This window comes from Equus quagga, chromosome 7 (genome assembly GCF_021613505.1).
Source record: "Equus quagga isolate Etosha38 chromosome 7, UCLA_HA_Equagga_1.0, whole genome shotgun sequence".
Classification (NCBI taxonomy): domain Eukaryota; kingdom Metazoa; phylum Chordata; class Mammalia; order Perissodactyla; family Equidae; genus Equus; species Equus quagga.
In genome coordinates, this window is record NC_060273.1 from 109,621,334 (window position 1) to 109,636,343 (window position 15,010).

General features: G+C 35.1%; 1 protein-coding gene across 2 annotated transcripts in view; it reads left to right on the top strand.

Annotated features, from left to right (window-relative positions):
- SLCO4C1 (solute carrier organic anion transporter family member 4C1) overlaps window positions 1-15,010 on the top strand; it is a 61,974-nt gene that overhangs the window by 23,698 nt on the left and 23,266 nt on the right. For both annotated transcript variants that reach the window (XR_006889239.1, XM_046665359.1), the window contains exon 3: window positions 9,502-9,681. Coding sequence is in view for 1 of the 2 variants with exons in the window: in XM_046665359.1 (XP_046521315.1) it covers window positions 9,502-9,681 (180 nt within the window). In the remaining variant the exon portion in view is untranslated. The remainder of the gene's footprint in view (window positions 1-9,501; window positions 9,682-15,010) is intronic.

Here is a 15,010-nt window from a genome sequence, read left to right on the forward strand (position 1 = left end):
TTCCTCCCTTCCCCCTTCCCCTTTGGTAACCACCAATCTATGTGATTATTTGTCGTTGTTATTATCTTCTATTTATGAGTGAGGTCATATGGTATGTGACTTTCTTCCTCTGACTTATTTCACTTAGCATAATACCCTCACAGTCCATCTATGTTGTCACAAATGGCCAGATATCATCATTTCTTATGGCTGAGTAGTATTCCATTGTATATATATATATACCACATCTTTTTATCCATTCATCTTTTGGTGGGCACCTAGGTTGCTTCCAATTCTTGGCTATTGTGAATAATGCTGCAGTGAACAGGGGTGCATGTATCTTTATGCATTCGTGTTTCATATTCTTTGCATAAATACCCAGCAATGGAATAGCTGGATTGTTTTGTAGTTTTATTCTTAATTTTTTGAGGAATCTCCATACTGTTTTCCGTAGTGGCTTGACCAGTTTGCACTCCCACTAGCAGTGGACAAGGGTTCCCTTCTTTCCAAAACTTGTTTTCTGTCTTGTTTGTTATAGCCGTTCTGATGGGAGCGAGGTGGTATCTCATTGTAGTTTTGATTTGCATTTCCTTGATAGTTAGTGATGTTGAACATCTTTTCATGTGTGGTATGTAGATTTTCTTTTGCCCTTTTGCCTTTGGTTCCTGCAAATGTTTGTGGACAGGACTGGACGCTGGTTTGCCCCTTAAGTGAAGTTCTGAGTCTTAATTTTATTGGCAACGCTCCTTTGTTCATAAACAACGTAAGAGCTCCCTCTTGTGGTGTATTGTCAAATCACATGCTTTTAAATTAGTGGTGAAAGTATTTTGTCAGATATTTTTTGATTTCCCATTAGAAATTGAAATTCTAGTTCAAATAGTTTCTTCAACTAATAATACTGCAGAGTTCACATAATAGGTAAATCTAGCTATTTTATAAAGCTGTGTTATAACAGAGGCATTTTAATAAATTATCTACTGTTACTTTGATGAATGGTCTTCTTCAGGTCTCCATGCCCTCTCTGAATGAAGCATTTCTTGGTGGGCTGAAATGTACTCTCTAGTTTTTTTTTTTTTTCTTCTTTCAGGAAAGGCTAAATCCATAAGCTTTTAAATGTGTTTAAATAATTGTCTTTTGCCTTTATATTTGAATGACAATTTGGCTGAGCATAAAATTTGTGAGTCACATTATCTTTCATGGAGTACTTTTTTGTCATTCCTTTACTATCTTTATGTGATTAATATTGCTTTAGAGAATTCCGATGCCAGCAAAGGGTTTTTTATTTTCCTGTGCATAAGTGACTGTCTTTTTTCCTGAATGTTCAACAAAGTCTTTCTTCGTCTGTAAAGTCCAGTAACTTTACAAAGCACTGTCTTCTTGTTGAAAGTCCTGCATCAGATTTCCCTGGGATGCTTTATCCTCTTATACATCAGTCTTCATTTATTTTGGGAAAGTTTCCTGAGTTTTATCTTTGAGTATATAATTTTTCTGTTGTGATTGATTATGCATAGGTTTGGTTTCCTTTGTCTGGCTCTCATTTCTATAGTTTTCTCTCTAATCTTTTAAGCCTTTGTTTTTGTTCATTTAACTTTGTATTTCTCAAGCCTATTTTGTCTGTCCTTGTAATTCTCACAGTCTCTATTCTCTCTTTTGTCCCTTCTGGTTTGACCTTTATTTCCGTGGTAGTTTTCATGTCTTTCCTGAATTCTTTGAGCCCATCTTTTTCTTCCCGTATCTCGCCATGCTTATGAACCTATTAAATCCCTGTTTTCAGCTTTTGATTTTAAGAGGGAATTGTTTTCAACACGTTCTTTTCAAGTTTGGCAATATGGTCATTTTTCAGTGAATCGTGGTGACATTTTTCTGTTGACAATTACGCCCTGTCATTTGCTTTTCCTTTGTGGTTATTATTCACCTTTGAATGAGGCCAGTTATTCGTTGGCCAGCTTTTTGTAAGATGTCTGTATTACTTTTCTATTGTTGTGTAACTTATTATGCAAACTTAACAACTTGAAACAGCACAAATATATTATCTTACCGTCTCCATGGGTGAAGAGTCTGACACAGCTCAGCTGGGTTCTCGGCTCAGAGTCTCAAACTCAAGGTGTCAGCTGGCTGCATTCTCATTTGAGGCTCTAGAGAACAATTCTTTTCCAAGCTCATTAAATGATTGGAAGTTTCAGTTTCTTGGAATTGTTGAACTGAGATCCCCATTTCCTTGACGATTGTCACAGGGGTTGTTCTCAGCTTGTAGAAACTCCCCACATTCCTTGGCACATGGTCATCTCCTTTTTCAAAGTCAGCGACGGCTCATAGAATCCTTTTGCTTCAAACTTCTGTGACTTCTGCTGCTCCTGCCAGCCAGAAAAAACCCTCTGCTTTCAAAGAGCTCATGTGATTAGATTGAGCACAGCCGTATAATCTCCTTTCTGACAAATTCAGTCAACTGATTTAATAAGCTTAAATTGCTCTGCGGAATCCCTTTTGCCCCTGTAACATGGTCAAGTTTCGATATTGTCGTATTCACAGTCCCAGGAATTATGATGGGGATTCTTGGGGGACCATCTTGGAGTTCTGCGTAACCTGATATTCATGCAGGAGAGGGACTGAAACCCTGTTCTGGACAGTGAGGATTCTCTCTGGTTGAGACAGATGTTCCTCATAAGTAAGCTATTTAACTTTTACTTTTTCTCACATCCAAAGATTGCTGTTCAAATTTAGAATCTTTCTCTGGCACCTTGCCTCTCTGATAAACTCTGTTCCCCCATCTGCCCCCACCTTACTTGCTTTTCTGTGATGCTGGGTAGACAGTAATCTTCATGTAGGATGTTCCCATTTGTTTCTAAGTGTATTTAGTTTGTTTTTTCTATCATAAATTGGTTTTTCTTCCATCACATCATCAAACTTGGCATGTGGAGCCCACTGATTTTTTTTGTATATTAATTTTATATTTTTCTGCTTTAGTAAATTCTATTGTTTTTAAGTAGTTTTTCCATTGATTATTTTCAGTGTTCCAGAAAGACAATTATAATTGCTGCAAACAGAGAGAGTTTTACGTCTTGATTTCCATTTCATAGGCCTCGAGAGTTCCTTTCTCTTTCCCTCTAATACAGTATTGAAAAGTTGCAGAGATAGTGAGCATCCTTGTCCTACTTACGATTTTGGTGGTATGTATGTGTATATGCGTATGTATGAATTCGTATGCATACATGTGTATGTATACTCACTTATGTACCCATATATTTGATCACATTCATTAAATATCTATTCCTATTTTACTTTGATAATATGATTTGGTGTTGACATTTGTCAAATGTCTACTTAAAATCTATGAAAGTGATTGTGTGATTTTTCTAATTAGATCTAATATATTAAATTTTCTTAATAGATTTGCTAGTGTGCTTCTTTAAAAAGTCATGCTGTATTTTTTAATGTTGTTGGGTTTTGTTGCTAATATTTAATTTATGATTTTTTTTTGCATTGATATTCACATATGAGATTGGTCTGTGGGTTTCTTTTGTAGTTAATCTTTTTCACATGTTATCAATTTGTATTCAATTCATAAAAATATATTGGTAATTCTTAATCCTTCTTCTGTGTTCTGGAATAGTTTGAGTAGCATTAGGCATATTATTATTATGATTATTGTCATTATTATTATTTAATATTTAAAGGTTTGGTAAAATTCATCTCTGCAACTATCTGGGCTTGGGAATTAACCATTTTAGATTTTCATATTTATTTGCTAGAAATCTGCTCTAAGTAGACTGGTGATTTTTTTCTTTTTTAAAGATTTTATTTTTTTTCCTTTTTCTCCCCAAAACCCCCCGGTACATAGTTGTATATTCTTCATTGTGGGTCCTTCTAGTTCTGGCATGTGGGACGCTGCCTCAGCATGGTTTGATGAGCAGTGCCATGTCCACGCCCAAGACTCGAACCGACAAAACACTGGGCCGCCTGCGGCGGAGCGTGCGAACCTAACCACTCGCCCATGGGGCCAGCCCCTGGTGATTTTTTAAAAGTGTCCTCTCTTTATAGTTCATTTCTTTTTTCATGTATTTTTTCTATATATATATATAATTTCTCTTTTTATGTTATGTTAGCACTGGTTTACTTAATGATTATTTCAAAGGATTTACTTTTGACTAATTTTATTATTTTTCATTCTATTAATCAGATTTCTATTCATTTGCTAAAATCTCTATCATTTTAATTAGAGAAGCCTCTTAATTGTTTGCCCTTTTCAGTATTTTTTTGTAGGTGTCCCTTTGCATGTTATTTCCTGCGTAGATACTCTGTGATGAGCTCATCTAGCTCTGGTGTGTTAGTGTTGGGGGTAACTCATTAATGTGAGATATATTTTTAATTTTGATTTCTTTTTTTCTTTCAGTTTTTAATAGTTGAATTAGGTGCTTTTCCTATAAGTGCTATTTTAGTTATAGCATATAAATTTTGATGTATATTGTTTCTAGTATTCATCATTTCTGAGATATTTTGTAATTCTGATTTTCTCTGATCTGAGAATAATTTAATAGAGGTTTTTTTTTTTTTTGAGGAAGATTAGCCTTGAGCTAACATCTGCTGCCGATCCTCCTCTTTTTGCTGAGGAAGACTGTCCCTGAGCTAACATCCATGCCCATCTTCCTCTGCTTTATATGTGGGATGCCTACCACAGCATGGCATGCCAAGTGGTGCCGTCTCCATACCTGGGATCCGAACCAGCAAACCCTGGGCCGCCGAAGTGGAACGTGTGCACTTAACTGCTATGCCACTGGGCCAGCCCTAATAGAGTTTTAAATTTTTAAAATTCCGGATAGAAGGGCTTTTCATTTTCTGTTCTGTTATAAATTTCTAGTTTTATTTCATTTTGGTCATAGAATATTTTGTTATTTACTCTTTGGAATGTGTATAGATATTTTTGTAGCATAATATTTGGTCAGTTTTTTTGGAATTGTCCATGGGACCTAAAAATGGAAGGCCAGTTTTATCAGAGAACGGAGTTTGGCATGTTTTCCTCAATTCAGTGTTACTAGTTACATTGTTTTTAAGTTTACTCTATCCTTGCTTATTTTTAACAATTTGCTTTCTTGGACTGAGAAACACGAAAGTTAAAGTCTGTTGTTTTGCCTCTTTCTATCTATTCTTGCATCCCCAGTAGTATCTGCTTAATTAAAATTGGTGCTATATATTTTTATTTACTTATTCTTAATATATATGAAAATTTAAATCTTTTTGTAATTGGTCATTTTATTCTATACTTTAAAAATATTTTAATAAACTTGATTTTTAGAACAGTTTAGATTTGCAGAAAAATTGTGAAGATGGTATAGAGTTTCCATATAACCACAACTACTTTCCCCTATTATTAACATCTTGCTTTGTATGCTACATTTCTTATGATTAATGAACTAATATTCATACATCATCTATTAATGTTTATACTTATTAACTGAAGCCCATACTTTATTCAGATTTCCTCGATTTTTATCTAATGTCCTTTTTCTGTTCCAGGATCTGATCCAGGATACCATATTACATTTAGTTGTCGTGGCCCCTTGGCTCCTCCTGGCTGTGACAATTTCTTAGACTTTTCTTTTTCTTTTTTTTTTGATGACCTTGGCTGTTTTGAGGAGTATTGGTCAGATATTTTGTAGAAGATCCTTCAACTGGGATTTGTTTGATGTTTTTCCTATGGTTAGACTGGGGTTATGGGTTTTGGGGGGAGAATCACACAGGCAAAGTGCCATTCTCATCACATGATATCAAGGGTACTTGCAATCAACATGACTTATCACTCTTGGTGATCACCTGGCTGAGGTAGTGTTTGTCAGGTTAACCACTGTGAAGTCACTCTTTCTTCCCCCCACTTTCTATACTATACTCTTTGGAAGAAAGTCACTGTGTGCACCCCACACTTCAGAAGTGGGGTGTTATGCACCACCTCTTTGAGGGTGGGGTATCTACATAAATTACTTGGAATTCTTCTGCCCTAGAGATTTGTCTCTTCTCCCATATTTATCTATTTATTCAATCATTTGTTTTGCAGGGTGGATGCATGGATATATCTTTTATACTTTGGGTTATAATCTAATGCTACTTTATTTTCTTGTTCAAATTATTCCAGCCTTGGCTACCTGGAATTCTTTCAGTTGGTTCCTGTGTCCCTTGACACACGTCCATCATTGTGGATTTTTTTGCTTCCTTACTTTTTGGCACTATGAGATACTCCAGGTTCGTCCTATGTATTTCCTGCCCCAGTCCTAGATTCAGCCATTTCTCCAAGGGGCCCTGGTTTCTTTAATTAGACAATGGGAACTAACTTTATCATTTAGAATACAGTGATTATGGACAGTTCCTTTTGCCTTCAGTGTTGCAGACTCCACTCTTTTCCAGAGTTACTCAGGTCAGCACCCTTTCCCCACACTTTTTAGTAAGGTTGTTTGATACATTTGTGTTAATTATGCTCAGATCCTTTTATCACATTCTACATTTCATCCTGGAACCTATTGACCTCTTAAATGATTTTAAAAAAAATTTGTATATGTTAATAGTCACTCTTTGTGCTGTAAAGGTCAATGGATTTTGACAAATACATAGTGTCATGTACAGTGGTTTCACCACCCTAAAAATAAATACCCTATGCTTCCATCTATTTAACACTCTTGCCATCTGCCCGAACCCTTGGCAACCACTCATCTTTTTACATTGCTATGGTTTTGCCTTTCCAGATTGGTGTATACTTGAAATCATAAAGTGTGTATCCTTTTCAGGCTGGATTCTTTTACTTAGCAATGTGCATTTAAGATTCATCTATGCCTTTCTGTGGCTTGAAATGTCATTTCTTTTATCAGTTCTAACAAAAGCAATAAAGGGAAATTATTCAGAAATAATACAAAGAGAGTAATGTATTGGATACAATAGTTTTTATAAGTAGATCTTAGTCCTTGTTTATTTGGGAGAAATGATAAAATAAGATCTGATAACTGTTACAGAGCCTTTCATGCACAGTACTGTAAGAAGTGTTACAGTGGGCTGAGATATTGATACCCTCAAACCTTAGACAGTTGAAGTAGTTACAGGAGATTTGTGCTGGAGAGGGACAGCAAAGATCAGTGACACAAAACAAGCATCCAGAAATAAACCTACACATAGGAAATTTAATGAAATCTGTGCTCTTTGGTTAATCCAACAGAGTGCTGCATTCCTGTCTTTTCTCACTGAAATATATTACATATGAAGTAAAAATAAAGTAACAAAAGTGCTAGCATAAAACCCATGTTAATTTATACGTAATCATGGAGAAGGGAAGACTTTCATAAGTCAGATTCAAACTCAGAAACTATGACATAAATTTGAAAAGTTAGTTCACAGAAAAAAACATGCAAATAGCCAATAAACATATGGAAAAATGCTTAATTTCATTGATGATTTTAAAAAATAAAATTAAAAAATTGTGTTTGTGTGTGTGTGTATGTCTGTGTGTATATATATGTATATATTTAACCAGTGAGATTGATAATGATTTAAGTTTTATTATGTAAAGTGTTGCTTCATTGCTGGTGGAATTTTATATTTGTATAACTCTTTGATAAGGCAATTGGCAATATCAAGATACAAATATTCATGCACTTTGACTTAGCAGTTCAACTTTTTGCTTAGGCTTGCACAGATATGCCTAGATAAACTTAAAAATCTTCATCACATTCTTTGTAATGACCTAAATATATGTCTATTATAATAATGTTAATAATATGTTATATTATTAATTATTAAATATGTTGTGGAGTAGGTAAATAAATCACAGGACATTTATGTGATGGAATATTATAACAGTGCCAACAAAGATATTTAAGTACAACCATAAGTTCCAACATCAAAGATGTCCAGGACATACTGAGTGAAAGCTGGAAGTTGTTGAAGATAAGGGTAGTATGTTTAGTATGACCATACATGTGTAAAAAATGTAAATAAATATAAAACATATGAATGTGAGAAAATGTCTGAAAAATGATAAAAGGATCTGATAGAAGGGGTTATTACCTCCATCTGAGTCACATGGAGAGCATAAAATAGAGGCAGGTGGGAGTAAGGCAGAGTTTTGTTTTTATCTTGATATTCTTCTGTGCTATTTAAAATTTGTTTAAACAAACATGTTGAAATCCCATGGATTACTTCCTCTGGAAACAAAGACCAAAACCCCATAGAATACCCATGTAATCCAAATGTCTACCAGATTACTGCAAAAAGATATTTTCCTCTTATAAAGAAGGCAATTTACCTGTTATAAAAGAGAAATAGAAAAAAATAGTAAACCAAGAAATACATGTAAATATGTTTAATTTTGCAGTATGTCAAATAATAAGAACTTGTTCGTCTAATCTACTACTAGGAAAATGAATATTTAAATCAGGAATTACAAGTCATATGTCTGATGTGGCCAGGGAAGTAACACAAATAATGCTAACCCAACTCAGCTATAAATACAAATAATCTGCCAAAATATTCATCATCCTCTTACAACATGAATATATACAATATTATAGGGTATATTGTAAATTTGAAATTTAAAAAATCCCTATTTTATGCATAGAACTTGTATCTGAAGATTTGATGACCATGAACCAGTTAAAGAATCTTCAAGTTTGGTGCTTTGGGGGCCTTATTTCATCAATCAGGAAATAATAAATCTGGATCTGATATAAAGGAAATGAAAATAGAATTATCTGAGGCCATTGTTAAAATGCAAATTCCTGAATGCTACACCAGATTCAAAGGGAAAGGGCTGGGAATATATTTTTCATAACATCCTAGTTCATTAATATTATCAACTGAGTTTAGAAAATATGGATTTACCATAATAACCAGCCTTTGAATGTGATTTTAAAAGAGATTTTAATCAAATTTTAAAGATAATCATTTTTGCTTTGATGGTATTCAAAAGACTATCCTATAGACTGAAAGATTACTTTAAAAAGTAAATTTAATAAAATAGTTTGAGCTGTAAAAAAGAACTAAATATAACTTCCAAATATTACTGCAGTGAATACTGTAGTGAATATTGAGAATTACTCTTCTGGTCCAAATACCCTATTACCTAAGTATACTTTTAAAATGTGTTTAAGATGTTGATTGGTATGGTGGTTATATTGTATTTATGACTTGGAAAAAAATAAAGGCTAATTTTTTCCCCTTAGTTTGAAAACTATCCTGGTACCACTTGCTTGGTACCATCCTTGGTATCCCTGGTACCACTTGCTTCAATTGTGTTTGTATTAATTTACCTGAAAATATTTTAATTTTGATTCTTAATATTTCTCAGTTTTGTTGTATATTTTCTAAATTTTGACATGATAATATTTCATAAATTTTCTTTAGTAATATATGTATTTTAAAATAGTTTAAATATAATCAAAGCGATTGGAAGAAATAAGGAAGGTTATGTTAGGCAAGTATAATTTGTAAGATATTTAAATTACTAGCTACATTTCTATAAATTCACAATTTTATTTTTTTCCCCTAAAGATACTTGCTTAACAAGGAATAGAACCGGTTGTACCTCTTCGAGTTCTTCACTTTCTAGCTACTTGTATGTCTTCATCTTGGGACAACTATTGCTTGGAACAGGAGGAACTCCTCTCTATACCCTGGGAACAGCCTTTATTGATGATTCTGTGCCCACACACAAATCTTCTCTCTATATAGGTAAGTTGGCTTTCTAATATAAATGTCTCAGTATTATTTCATCTTACTGCTTGTAAGTAAAGCATACCATATGCTTATTAAAAAGTTAGTTGTGAAGAAGACATGATGGAGGGGTCCAAGATAGTGGCACAGGAAGACCCTGAACTTACCTCCTCGAATGGACACGCTGAATCTACACCTACATATGGAGCAGTTCCTCCTTAAGAAGAACTGATTGCACAGCTTCTGCACAGCAAACGAGAGCGATGGGTAGGAGAGAGGAAGACTGCACCCTCCACACGGACCTGCAGCAGGGAGGAGTATCACCGAGGGGCCTGAGTGCAGGCTTTCCTGCCCTGGAGCACATCAGAAAAACAGCGGTTTAAAGGGCACCCAGACTATATGAGAAGGAAATCCATTACTAACCCAAAGAAGACGTACAGCTGGCCAACAGACACATGAAAAGATGCTCAACATCACTAATCATCAGGGAAATACAAATCAAAACCACAATGAGATACCACCTCACACCTGTCAGAATGGCTATTATCAAAAAGATGAAAAATAAGTATTGGCAAAGATGTGGAGAAAAAGGAACCCTTGTACACTGTTGGTGGGAATATAAATTGGTGCAGCCACTATGGAAAACAGTATGGAGGTTCCTCAAAAAATTAAAAGTAGAACTACCATACAATCCAGCAATTCTTCTTCTGTGTATTTATCTGAAGAAAATAAAAACGCTAATTTGAAGAGATATATGCACCCCTTTTTGTTCATTGCTGCATTATTTACAATAGTCAAGATATGGAAGCAACCTTAGTGTTCATTGATAGATGAATGGATAAAGAAAATGTATATGTACAATGGAATATTACTGAACCATAAAAAAGAATGAAATCTTGCTATTTGTGACAACATGGATGGTCCTAGAGGGTATTGTGCAAGTGAAATAAGTCAGACAAAGAAAGATAAATACTGTGTGATTTTACCTGTCTGTGGAAACTAAAAAGCAAAACAAATGAACCACCAAAACAAAACAGACACAGACTCATAGGAAACAAACTGGTGGTTACCAGAGGAGCTGGGGGGGATTGGAGTGGGTGAAATAGGTGAATGGGGACAAATTTCCAGTTATAATAAGTAATGAGATGTAATGTACAGCATAGGGAATATAGTCGATAATATTGTAATAACTTGGTATGGTGACAAGTGGTAACTACACTTGTGGTGGTCCATTTTGTAATGTGTATAAATATCAAATTACTATGCTGTACACCTGAAATTAATAGGACATTGTATGTCATTTATACTTCAAAATAAAGTTAGTTGTAATTTCATAGGTTATTCCATTAGATAAATGCAATATTACTTTTTTTGTTTAATTACCTACTGACATCATGTCCTTCAGTTGAATGCGGTTATGAGTTTTGTTGACGTTCCTGCTCCAATTCCTGTTCTGGGCACGCCAGCCTTCCTGGAAGAGCCATCCAAGCAGTAGGCTGTCTAGATTGTTTGAATTCCAGGCTGATCTACATAGGGTGTGGAGAGTGAACTGTGCCCTTCTATGTGACTTACTACATCTTACTGGACTTAACTAGAGTCAACAAAAGAAACCACACTCGTTTTCTTTTTTTTCACTTGTGATCTAATTCTATGTAGCATAAGTTTCTCTTAAATTCCTTCCCTGTTGTTCCTGCAAGGTAGAGCTGACTAGACTATGCATGGCCCTACATCCAATTAATGCATAATTTATTTGCACATAAGTTTTCCCTTTATCTGTCTATTATTTTAATGTAGGAGAGTGTCTTAGTCCATTTGGGCTGCTATAACAGAATGCTATAGACTCATTGGCTTATAAACAACAGAAATTTATTTCTTACAGTCCTGGAGACTGGAAAGTCCAAGATCAGGGTGCCCATAGATTTAATACCTGTTGAGGGCCTGGTTCATAGACAGCCATCTTTTTGCTGTGTTGTCAAATGGCAGAAGGGATGAGGGAGGTTTCTGGGGCCTCTTCTTATAAGGACACTAATCTCATTCATGAGGGCTCCACTCTCATGACCTAATCACTTCCAAAGTCTCCACATCCACATGCCAACACACTGGGGATTAGGTTTCGACGTGAGTTTTGGAGGGGATGCAAACATTCAGTCTATAGCAAGGACCTATTGCCATAGTCATTGGAAGTCAAGTGTGTTCAATGCAGCCCCGAGAGAGACTACTAAATTGGCTTAGGCTCATCCCTAGTCTGGAAGCCACTACACTTCTACTTGTTTTCTCTTCTTGTTTTACCTTGGTCTCCGTACAAGGTCTGATGCTCTCTCTCTCCACCTTCTGGCTGATCTGCACAACTTCTCCTGTATTTACTAATTTTAACAATTGCTTTTATTTCAATTAGCTAATAGCAATGCTTTTCACTCTTCCCGTTCAACAGATTTCCTTTCTTAAGTCCTCTTCTGATCAATACTTCTCATAAAACAATTTTAAGCTTTATGTTCTAGTAACACACAAACAGGGAGTTTTTCAGAAATTACTTAAACATGGAGGGGAGTGGAGGCCTGCAAGCCCTTCCCAGATTTGATAATTCTCTAGGAGGACTCAGGAGACTCAGCATATACTCATTCTTATGGCTATGATTTATTACAGCAAAAGGATACAAAGCAAAATCAGCAAAGGGAAGAGGTGCATGAGGTGAAGTACAGACAAAACCAGGTGCAAGCTTCCAAGAGTTCGCTCCCTCCCAGTGGAGCCCTATAGGTCACAATTAATTCCGCCAGCAACGAGTTGTGAGAACATGTGTGAAATGTTCTCTACCAGCTAAGTTTATTAGAGATTCAATGCCCAGGGATTTTATTAGAAGTTGATCATGTAAGGACCCTCTGCCTTGCACATGCCACAGTTCTAGACTCTCAGAGGGAATACAGGTGTTCAGCAAAACCACATCGTTTATACGAAAAGTTTAGGCACAGTGAGCCACACTTATTAGTTAGGGAATGGTGGCATCTCTCTGGATATTTAAGATCTCAGATCCCAGACAAGGGCCAACCTTGCAAGCGGGTCTTTCTAAAGATAGCCGTCACAGACCTGCATGTTAACTCTTTCCTGTATTATGGGAATTTATCAAACAGTAATTTTTGAAAGTAAAAGAGAAAACAAAAGTAACAAAGCTGGGAGCTCGTTTTAATTTTGTCCCTTTTATTTTTCTGTTAAGGAAGAAACGAACACTTCTTTTAGTTATAGTATGTTATATATATATATATATATATATATATATATATATATATATATATAGTTTTTTCAGTTTCAGAAAACCAGTATGTTTCATTGGATAATTAGGTTTTGTTGAATGAAATCCTTCCTTTCTTATGCTTTTAATATTTGTAGACTTCCCCATTTCCAAAATCTTCCTACCTTCTTTCTTTCTTTTAAAATAGTCTCTATTACTGGTAGCATACATTCCTCTATGTGAAATGCATTTTATGCATAGCAAGGCAAAAATGGGCAAAATAGAAACAGTCAAAATTTGCAACCTATTAGAATGAAGGAAAAAAGGTGGTTAATGTGACCTCTCTATCCTCACAACCTTTTCCATGACATTCATCCTTTATATCTTTGTCTTTGATGGTTTCCTTGGGTTAACAATCTTTGTCCTTTAATTGGACTTTTTAATTCATTAAAATTATTTTGTATTTAAATCTTTCATCTATTAAGATAAAATCACTGCTCGTGATGAATTTTCTTAGTTTTTCATCTAAAAATGATTTTTTTGTTTACCCTTTTCTCTGATGACCATTTTCACTAGGAATAGAGTAGAAGTGTAGTGGCTTCCAGACTAGGGATGAGCCTAAGACAATTTAGTAGTCTCTCTCGGGGCTGCATTGAACACACTTGACTTCCAAGGACTATGGCAATAGGTCCTTGCTATAGACTGAATGTTTGCATCCCCTCCAAAACTCACGTTGAAACCTAATCCCCAGTGTGTTGGCATGTGGATGTGGAGCCTTTGGAAGTGATTAGGTCATGAGAGTGGAGCCCTCATGAATGAGATTAGTGTCCAAATGGGCTTCCCATTTGCTGTATGTTCTTATTTCTTGCCCCTTTTTTCTTTCTTTTTGATAACTTATTATTTATTATTTCATTCCCTTCTTTATTAATTTCCTAGGGTGTCTCTCTTTTAGTATTCATCTACAAATTACCTTATGTGCAAACTTGATTTTATGAAATTCTAATGTTAATTGATACTTTTACCACATTCCTGATTATCACAAAGGTCTTAGAACCCTTTAACTTCACTTATTCCCCTCCCAACATTTATTCAATTATTTCTGTGTACTTTAATCACTTATATACTTAAATTCCTGAGATAATTATTATTAATGTTTTATTTAAAAATATTCATCCACTTTTACCAACATGTTTAGCTTGTGTTTTTTTTCACTGAGGAAGATTCGCCCTGCGCTAACATTTATTGCTGATCTTCCTCTTTTTTTGCTTGAGGAAGATTAGCCCTGAGGCAACATCTGTGCCAGTCTTCCTCTGTTTTGTATGTGGGATGCTGCCATAGCGTGGCTGGTGAGTGATGTAGGTCAGCGCCTGGGATCCAAACCCGAGAACCTGGGCTGCCGAAGCAGAGCACGCAGAACTTTAACCACTCGGCCACGGGGCTGGTCCCCTGCCACATGTTCAGCTTTTTTATTGCTCTTCTTTCCTCTACGCTTCTGAGCTTCAATCTGGAATCATTTTCCTTTAATTTGAAGAATTGTCTTGAGTTAATTTACTGAAACAATCTGCTTGTGATGAATTCTCTTAGTTTTTCATCTAAAAATGATTTTTTTTTTTTGCCCTTTTCTCTGATGACCATTTTCACTAGGAATAGATAACTAGTTGGTCATTAAGTTTTCTCAGTACTTTAAACATATTGTTCTGTTGTCTTTTCATTCCATTGTCTGTTGTGTATGTTTCCATTTTTTAAGATTCTTTTCTCCTTCCGTTTGATTTTCCTTAGTTTTATTTACTATGATGTGTATAGGTGCAAAATTGCTTTTATTTTACTTGTTTTGGATTTATATGACTTCATGAATATATTGCTTGTTATTTTTCACTTGTCTTGGGATATTTCCTATGATTATTTATTTAAATATAACTTGTGCCATATTGTTTCCTCTCCTGGGACTCCAATTACATGTATGCTAGACCTTTTTTTAAAATATGTTCTTTGTCTCTTACTCTCTTTTCTGTATTTTCTATCCTTTGTTTCTTCTGTGCTTCTTGATAAATATTTACAGATTTAATGATATATCTTCCAATTTAGTAATCCTCAGTTTGATTTTGAGTAGTTTGCTATGGATCT